This window comes from Poromitra crassiceps (genome assembly GCF_964638095.1).
Source record: "Poromitra crassiceps genome assembly, contig: HAP1_SCAFFOLD_798, whole genome shotgun sequence".
Classification (NCBI taxonomy): Eukaryota; Metazoa; Chordata; class Actinopteri; order Beryciformes; family Melamphaidae; genus Poromitra; species Poromitra crassiceps.
In genome coordinates this window covers 26,608-36,607 of record NW_028151610.1, presented here as the reverse complement: position 1 = coordinate 36,607, position 10,000 = coordinate 26,608, and the positions used below count along the sequence as shown (strand labels likewise).

The following is a 10,000-nucleotide window of genomic DNA, read 5'->3' as shown; positions in this document are numbered from 1 at the left end:
GTGTGTGTGTGTGTGTGTGTGTGTGTGTGTGTGTGTGTGTGTGCGCGCACGCGTGCGTGTGTGTGAGATCTCCAATGACATTTCTGTTCCATGTTCACATATCCAGATCTCCAGGTGCAGGTGACCAGATCCCAGTTCTCTACCCAGGCAGAGCTGAAGTGTCACAGCAGCTGTCCTCTAGCTGGTCGTCTTTCCTACGTCTGGTACCAGAATGGACAGACAATTAAGGAAGAAACTTATTCTTCTTATAAAGGCAACTTTGGTCCTGAAGACAGCTATTCCTGTGCTCTACACGGATATGAGGCTTTCCCCTCTCCTTCAGTGTGTGAGTTTACTCCACAGTGTGTCACTAACATAACACCATAAAGCCTAATGTACTGTACTATAACTGCATTATGTTAGAATAGCTAGGCTGTAATATCTTGCTACAATCTGTGTTGTGTGTCATGTTTTCCCTAATGTTTGTTCTATATCATTATATATATCTATATCATGTGTTCTATGGTTGATTGTTGATCAGTTATATTCATCTAATTTTCTGTAGTCCTTGTTAGACATGTGTATGATAAAGAGCCATGTAATAAATACAAATTAAATTGATTTAATATGGGTGTGACCCCAGTGGGAATCCCCCCACCCCCCCAGTTAGTCTATCTGAAAATGTGTCTCTTACACAATTCAGTTATTCAACTTTTGCACTTCATCAACATAACTATCAGCTTTGTTCACAAGCTGCTTCTCTAACCTTCAGGATCCTGACATCTCACAGCTATGAACTATTAACCATTTCAACAGGTTCTCTGATAAAACACATCCACATCTTAAAGTTAATGTTTGTTCATATACTTTCTTCCAGATGGTCTGAAGGTCCCCTCAGTGTTGGTGAGTCCCTCTGGTGAGACAGTGGAGGGCAGTTCAGTGACTCTGACCTGCAGCAGTGATGCCAACCCAGCAGCTACTTACTCCTGGTACAAGAAGAATGGAGATCCAGAGCAGAAAGCTTTGAAAGCAGGAGCACAGCTTGACTTGGTTTCCATCCAGTCCTCTGACTCTGGAGAGTATCACTGTGTAGCTGAGAATGAGCTGGGGACAAAGAGGTCTGCCTCTGTCTCTGTCAATGTGACATGTGAGTGAAATACAACTAATGTAAACAACTAACTACTAATTGTTTATGTGTCATTGTTACAACACATCCTTATTTCATTAATCCATGTTAATCCATGTCCTCCAGATGGTCCCAGGAACATCTCAGTGTTGGTGAGTCCCTCTGGTGAGACAGTGGAGGGCAGTTCAGTGACTCTGACCTGCAGCAGTGATGCCAACCCAGCAGCTACTTACTCCTGGTACAAGAAGAATGGAGATCCAGAGAAGAAAGCTTTGAAAGCAGGAGCACAGCTTGACTTGGTTTCCATCCAGTCCTCTGACTCTGGAGAGTATCACTGTGAAGCTGAGAATGAGCTGGGGACAAAGAGGTCTGCCTCTGTCTCTGTCAATGTGACATGTGAGTGAAATACAACTAATGTAAAAAACATCTAAACACTTTTGATCTGTCAACTCTTGTCTTCTTTATGAATGAGGGAAAGGTTTTGCTGATCATGTATATTTGATCAGCTGTGCCCTGCTTCACTTTCACAACTGGGCACTGTCCAGTACAACCAGGGGCGCAGTGGAGGGTCAACACAAGTCAACTCAGTGTACATCAACATCCTCAATCCTGTTCCTATGTTCATCTGATCTCTTCCAGCCCCATGGAAATTAACAGCTGCTGTAACTACGACTCTTCTCCTGGTCATCCTCCTCCTCATAGGTCTATTTGTCTTCCTATGGATTAGGTGAGCAATTCTGTTTCACTGTGGTTATGTTCACTTGGGCATTTAAAATCCACTGTGTTCAGGAATTCAGTTGTTCATTCATTCTCCTAACCAGAAGGAAGAGGGCCTCCCAACAACCATCTGGACCTGGAGGAAGACCAGACAACAGGCAGCAGCAGGTGAGGAAGAGGAACTAAACAAGTCCAAAAAGAAAAGTACTTTCCTCCTGCAGTCTGGCTCCTCAGTTCAGACTGCAGAGTCACTCTGTGTCTTCCAGCAGGCTACAACTTGACAGCTCATCTGACTGAGTTTCACTTCATCTCTCTTTCCTCTTCTTCACCCAAATAAATCCTCCTCTTCCTCATCTTCCTCCTCTTGCACTCAATCAACTTCCTCTCTTGTTTATTACAAACTTTTCTACCTTTTCTTCCTGCCTTGTGTTCCTTTACGACCTCTTCTGTCATAAATTAGCAAATTATTGAGACAGGAATCTTTATTTCTTCATCACTGTGGGTGGTGTATTTTTGACCCTTTCAATCCCGGTTCCTTGTCATGTTGGTGAATTTAAAAAGTGTGTTATACTTTTGCATTCATTCACATTTGGTCTGAATATGATTCAGCTAAATGTCTGAAATATAATATACTGTACACTACAGTATGTCTGCAGTGGGGTTGAGGTTCACCACTCAAATTGAACAGAACAGAATTCAATCCACAAATGTTACTGTTTTGAACAAAAAGGCCTTAATGGGGCAACTTTATGGACCTCTATTTCTTCCCAGGCCGCAGATTACTCTTTCTTAAATAACATCACATTTCTGTGCTATTTATTCGAATTTAGCCTAGAAATCTGATCTTATTATTCAAGATTAATAATTTCCTAATTCCTACCAGGAAAACGGTCTGATTGTAGAAAAGATAACCCACTTGAAATGAAATGACAAATGTTTCATTAGGTTTATCGTTTTTTTTTTGCTACTGCCATACCTAGTAGATTATAGTTTTATAAATAAGAAGAAATGGGGGAGCACAAATTACTATATTTATATTGTTGAATATTGGTCAAAGCCTACTCTTTCTTAGCACCATATGCTATTGGTTGAAGATGTAAGTAGGTATAAGGGAGCAGATTGAAATTCCATGGGGTTTTTGTTCCTAAAGTTTTCTAATGGACAACATGCATACTCTATCGTTTATATTTGCCAACCATGCACTCAAGGTCCCACTCCTTTATTAAGCTTTTTTTTAGGTTTGTTTTCTCTATGTTCATATTTTAACTAAGCCCGACGGACCTGGTACCAGGTCCACCCCACCCCCATACTTATGGGAATTCATCAATATGATTAATTGTTGACATCCCTATTACCATTGTATGTCAGGTGTGCTGTCATGTCTTGTGACCTTGCTAAACTTTATATTGTTTGTTGCAGATTCCTCTTTCTGCTCCAGCCTCCAGCTCCCAGCCAGACTCCACCTACCAGAGCCTCAGTCCAGCCACCATGGATCATCAGAACCAAACATCCTCTACTCTGCAGCCAGACTCCACCTACCAGAGCCTCAGTCCAGCCACCATGGATCAGAACCAAACATCCTCTACTCTGCAGCCAGACTCCACTCACTGTGGGTGATGTATTTTTAACCCTTTCAATCCTGGTTGCTTGTCATGTTGATGGTGGTGAATTTAAAAAGTGTGTTATACATTTGCATTTATTCATATTTGGTCTGAATATGACTCAGCTAAATGTGTAAAATATAACACACTGTACAGTATGTCTGCAGTGGGAGGGTGAGGTTCACCAATCAAATTGAAGAACACAGTTCAATCCACAAATACGTTAGTGTTTTGAACAGAAAGGCCTTAATGGGGCATTAATTAGTCCAAACACTTTATGGACGTCCATCAGAGACCAGTGGGAATTGCAACGATATCAAGAGAACTGATTTCTTCCCAGGCCCTCCCATCCTCTTGCAGCTAATTATTTTTCCTAAATGACATCAATTTATAGACTATTTATTAGAATATATCCTAGAAATCTGATATTACTATTCAAGTCAAAACAACGGCCATTTGGTGTAATCTGTGGATTCCTGACAAAAAAAGTCTGATTGTAGAAAAGAGAACGCACTTGAAATGAAATTACACATTTTTCACTACACTGCGGCTATTTTTGTTTTTTTTTACTCTTTAGCACTCTGTCCTTGATATGCACATTAAACAATATAGTAGACAAAGATCTTTATAGATTATAACCATTTTATTACCGTTGTATTTACATGTTCTACCTGTTTTAGTTAATGTTATGAACATCCTCTTATCTTCAGAATGCACTAATATATTTCCCTCCTCTCAGAACCAGCAGCCAGGAAGCTGATGACGATCCATCTGAGCTGTACAGCAAAGTCCACAAACCCAAGAAGACAAACCCCAGAATCTGAACACAACATGACTTCATGGGCTATTATGGACCTTTTTCACCAGCAGCCAGGTTGTGTCTAAAAGGCAGGAAGTAACACAGGTGCAAGCAAAACATTAATGAGGGTTTCCAACTTACAATCCATTCAGGTGTTCTGGTGCCGGGGCGCTCGTTAATGTTTTGGTTGCACCTGTGTTATTCCCTGCCTTTTAGACACAAAAAAGCCGAGATGAAAAAGGCGAATCAAGACACAGCATTATTCAATCTTCATTTAAGCAGGTAGCCATAATGAGACTTAAAATGTGTTTGTCAGGAGAGACCAGGCCAAGAAGGCAGCATCATGACAACCATCAAAGTGAAGGATAGAAATACAATGTACATATGATGTAAAGTGCTTGTGGATTTGGCAGGACTGGAGGCTGTACTGGGGCTTTGTTGCAGAGGTGCGTGCTGCTGTCTTTGTGTGGGCTCTTTTGGCTTGTTAGTGGTGTGGTGCGGGGGGTGGTCTTTGTGTGGTGCGGGGGGTGCTCTTTGTGTGGTGCATGGGGTGCTCTTTGCCTCTCGGGGGGGGGGGTGCTCTTTGCCTCTCGGGCAAAGAGCGTGTCATCGCTGTGCGTGGGGTGTTCTTGATGGGCGGGGGTTTGGGGCAGTGTCTTGGCTGTGCCTTATTTGATTGGTTGGTGCTGCCTTGGGTGGAGTCATTGGTTCCTTTCGGGGGAATGGAGTTTTCTCGGCTCCAAACTTTTACACTTTTAAGCTTTTGAACTTTTGAATGGCAGTGTATCTCCTTTTTTATCATTTATTTTGTAATTGTGTTTCTTCTTCACATTCACTTTTATCTGTTTACATCTGTGTTTAGTTGCATGCCTGTTCATTTTCTAGTTCTATCCATCTACCCCTGTATTACCTTGTATTCATTCTTTATTCATTTAGGTTTATTATTCAATTGTTTTATGTATTTAATTGTGGTAAATTTGTCAAGGTAAAACCGTCTATAAAGCATGTACGTTTCCAATTTAACAACATCAGCAAAGGACTCAAATTCTCCAATGATTTAAAGCCAGATTGTAATTAAAACTGCATTGTGCATAGTTTGTTTATGTATATAGTTAAGATCACATACAGTGACTTGTATGACCTATTTTTCAGAAGCATATTTCATTAAGTAGTAATAAAGACAAGAACAATATTTTGCTTGTTTCTCACTGACTCCCAGCTCTTTTTCACTCAAAGTGTGACTCGCTGCTTGAATGATAACACACAGCACTAGACAATATTGTTAAGACCTCAATAGATTTTTAGGGGAACACATATTATTATTGTACTATTGTTTTTCTCCATCGTCCCAATTTTCAGTGAGATGGTAAATGCTAGTCAAATTCTAAGAGGTCCAGTTAGAGAAAATGATCTGGAGCAAAGGTCCGGAACATCGCAACGTCTAACTTTTGTGACGATTCAGTGCCATATATATTGAAGTAGCCTAATAGTTCTATCAACGTCTGCATGTAGTCAACAACTGACTGTTAAATCAAATAAAGTTATTCAGTATTTCAACAATGTTTATTTTCAGAAAAAAGTTATTTTAATTTTTTTTCCATGTTTAACTAGTTTTCACGTTTAACTAGTATTAAAGGCACTATGTGTAGGATTCAGCACTATTAAATATCACCAAACCATTACCTGGTATGTGGAGAGGCATGACAGTGTGGCATTTCAGTGTTTACAACTAAGCCACGCCCCCCCTGTTTTGTGCTTACCAAGCTTCTGTTTCTGCCTGTTGCCCGAATCTGATGTGTGTACATTGTAGTCCCTCCCTCTGGAGCGGCAGACCTAGTGAGCCCCGCCCAGCCCACAGCCAAAAAGAGAATTTTGATGAGCAAGATGGCGGACGCCGATGCAGGAGCTTCCAGCAATCCTCATCCACCTAAGAAACCGCATACTTTAGCCAAATCACAGCCGAAAAGAAAGATCTCAGACCAGAGTCAACGTTGCCGGTCTGGCTTTCACTAGATCAGGGATGGGCAACTTTGATGATAGAGAGGGCCACAAAAAAAAAGTGGCCTCGCTACCAGAGGTCCAGATTTTGCTGAGGGCTGGGGTCAAAGTTTGCTGCATTTGAAGCCAGCTTTAGAGGAATTCATTTTAAATTAACAGTTGTGATGTCATTATTCAGTCTTCTTAACCACCAATATTTGATCCTTTTCTCACTCACTCCTATGTCACCACCTGCTCTCCCTGCAGGGCTTGAAATTAACTTTTTTGACCATCTGCCAATATGGCTGCTAGATTTCAAAGTTACCAGCCAATTAGAATTTCCACTAGCCAAAATGTTTTTCTTGAAATAAACGAGAATATGAGTGGGTTCATTTAAGCATAAGTATCAGTAAGTGCATGGCCAGGGATTCTCAAAGCCTGTTGAGGGTCACACAAGAACAAAAATGCACTCTTGAAGCTAAATAAATCCAATTTAATTATTTAAATGTTTACTTTAATGTAGAACAGTATTATCTTACACATGAGATTACTTCTAGCCTTTTAGTCATAAAGAGTATTGAAAGGTATTCCAGCAGGTATCTTGCATGTTGCGTTCAGGTCCACTGTAAAACAAAATGGGTGGGGGAGGGGATGTGATGAGAGGGAGGCGGGAGAGCTTGGAGTGCTCCGATCTGGTGGGTGGGAATCAAGATGGTTTGGGTAACACCCCTTTGTTTTGGTTCAAAATGGCGACATCTAGTGGACAAAAAAAAGCACACATGATGCCTTTAATAATGTTTTTAATATAATAGGTGGCGGGCCGAAGGCTGGTATCTGCTTTAGTTTTTAAGATGATCGATCCCCATCTTGAGTTTAGGTTATTTTTTCATATGAACTAAATACATTTCTTCTGAACACGATTCCGTTTGTTGGCAGCCTCAAATCAAACGCAGTTTAATGAAAATAACTTATTAGATCAGGGAAACGTTAAAGAATAACAGTTTTATGTTCTCCTGTAGGATGTGTTTTGGAGAGCATTGATAAGGACTACCAGTACATCCCGAGCCTGAACGTTTTCTGTCAAGCTGCGAATGAGGGCTAGGTGTGACAGGAAACATGTCATCACAGATTGTCTCTTGAAATGTAGCATATGAAATATAGCCCAATTAATTATAGTATTTAATAATCTTATTTTTTCCAACTAGAAAATGTTCAGTTTGTAGCAGCAAGGTGCATACCTCTGACACTAACACTGTGTTAAACTGTAAAGGTGGAGGTTACAGGTGTAGCCTCAGCAAGTGAGAGATCTAGATGGAATGAGGAGGATTCAGAGGAACTAATGCCAAGGGTTTTTATTTACAAACCAAATCCATTGATTAATGATGGAAAATCATGTGGACAGATGATTTGGCCTAAAAGACAAACAAGGTATTAACAAAGGATTTGATCAAACAAGGGAAAACAAATTCAACTGTAAAGTAATATAATAAATCTAATTCAAATCAAATACTCAATCAATATTCAAAGGAACTAACTATAATAAACTAACACTTCAAACGATGCATCTGCACATGGACAATCAATTGGGAAGAACAGAACAGAGCAGCCTCCTCTCAACAGCATACATGGCAAACTGAGCCTGGCCTACTGAGCTTCACCCAATCAACCACCCTTTATTGAGCCCAGGTGCAGCTCAATCAGGGCCCCAGGTGTGGCTGGTTAGGTGAGGCTGAACTGGTGGGGGGATTTTGTACAACTAACATTTAAAAAAGTCTAACATTGAAGTCTTTTTGACTCTGAAGAAGACTAGAAGAAGATTATCTGTCGAAATGTCACTCAGCCCCTATTAATAAACGTGCAGACACGTTGTGTCTTTACACATGTGTCTTTACTCCAGGCAGTCTGTGAAGTGCCCAGGTAAAACTTTTTTCTATGTAGGTTACACTATAACATTTCTCAATTAAATGCTGCCGGTCACTACACTAACCCATCTTTGTAGGCCACATCATCAGTGCACACTCATATTCATGCAACTCCATTATTCAGCACTGTAAATGTTACTGTTGCAAATAGTATGAATAGTTAATTGATTGTTCTTTAAGAGTGTCCCACATCTGTTGTTATTTTGGAATAAAAAAATATTCTATGCCACATGTCCTGAAATGTAATATGTCATGCATAATTACTTAGATTTTCTGACATCACATTAGGAGGGGTTATGCATTGTCATTTATGCTGTGATGGTAAATAAAAGGCACAGATATAAATCCCCATTTATTACAGGTAAAACCAAACATGAAACTATACTAACAAGTACTGTACATAAAATGTAATTGTTGCACAATTGCAGTTTGTTTTATAAAATGTAATGATAGCCTGCATATCACTGTATAGATTAAGACTGTTCTTCACAGCCACAACTATCAATATGCGAGATGATTGGCAGGGTCCCTACATGCTTTCCATTTTTAAATTACATATTTTCCCAGGCAGACCCTATGTTCTTGACTGGATTTGATTTATGTAGGTATTTGATAATGCATACTGACAGTGACAGCAGCTAGATAGTAAATAGCATCCCTCTATCTGAACATTAGGCAATGTTCTCTCTTCTTGGAATCTCTAATAATAGAAAACGTAGTAGTTACTGTATGTTACATGTGTGGCCAACGTTGCTAACCTAGCTTCTGAAATGTTTACGGCTAGAATTCATTAGATCGATAATGCTACCGTAGCCTAATCTAGCTAACGTTAACGTTACCTCCACCTCGCTAGCTATAGCAACATACTGTTCTAGCTACAGCCTACAAGGAAAATTAATTAATTTATCAAATGTCTTTATCTTACCAAACACAATTATGCTAGTGTCTGAGATAATATATAGTGTGGCATATACCTGTGAATAACATGTAATGTTAAATGCTCAACATTGTGCGTTTATTCTTACCTGGAAATCACACATCGATCCGTAGGCGAGCGTTGTTTACATTTCGGCCAAGCAGATCCTTGATCATGATTGATTGATTGATTTTCTTTATTTAAGTGTCATGCTTCGAATGAAGCCCAGCCCACATGGGCTTACAGGACACTTTTACTGTTCATCATTTAAACAAACAATGATCAAAACATAAAACCAACAGAAAACACCCAAAATACATACAGTAAAGTTGTACAGCATAAAAACCACCACCTGAACCTACTTAAAGAGCTGTGCTTGCCTTCTATTCCAGGCCCTAGAGATAAAGTTAGCAGTCTTAAATACCTCAGTCTTAAACAACCACTCCAACTTCTGGCCATCATCTGCCCAGAAGAGCTCAGGTCTTTGCTTTTGCATTTCGTCAAATAAGGAAATCCTCAAATCATCATATAAAGTACAATAAAACATGAAATGAAACTCATTTTCAACATCCTTTAGATCACAGACATTGCATATCCTGTTCTCTTCTGGTATAGCTGTGAACCGCCCTACTTCAATGGCAAGAGGCAGAATACCAATTCTCAGCTGAGCACATAAAGACCTCTGGTTTCTGGTTAGAAAGGAAGTGACATAGGGCTCAGGACCAAAACACTGCTTCATCTGAACATATGATCTAAGCTTAGGTTTAGACCATATGTCGTTTGCCCATCCCTCTCTGTATTTAAGAGATAACTTTTGTTTCAACATATTAACATTACAGCAAAGCATGTTGTGAAAAATATATGCCAGGTCTGCCTCTCTAAGAGTAGAACAAATTTCCTTTATCCAGGGGTGACTATGAGCCTTGTCCCAGTTGAAGACCTTCTTTGTTAACCTACTCTCTG

General features: G+C 39.9%; 1 protein-coding gene across 1 annotated transcript in view; it reads left to right on the top strand.

Annotated features, from left to right (window-relative positions):
* Window positions 1-4,247, top strand: part of LOC310771555 (contactin-4-like) — a gene marked incomplete at both ends in the record, with an annotated part of 4,719 nt that extends 472 nt beyond the window's left edge. Inside the window, 7 exons of the mRNA XM_083664143.1 lie at window positions 107-325; window positions 857-1,126; window positions 1,232-1,501; window positions 1,745-1,832; window positions 1,927-1,990; window positions 3,242-3,435; window positions 4,163-4,247. Coding sequence (XP_083520269.1) covers window positions 107-325; window positions 857-1,126; window positions 1,232-1,501; window positions 1,745-1,832; window positions 1,927-1,990; window positions 3,242-3,435; window positions 4,163-4,247 — 1,190 coding nt within the window. The remainder of the gene's footprint in view (window positions 1-106; window positions 326-856; window positions 1,127-1,231; window positions 1,502-1,744; window positions 1,833-1,926; window positions 1,991-3,241; window positions 3,436-4,162) is intronic.
* Window positions 4,248-10,000: the final 5,753 nt, after the last annotated feature.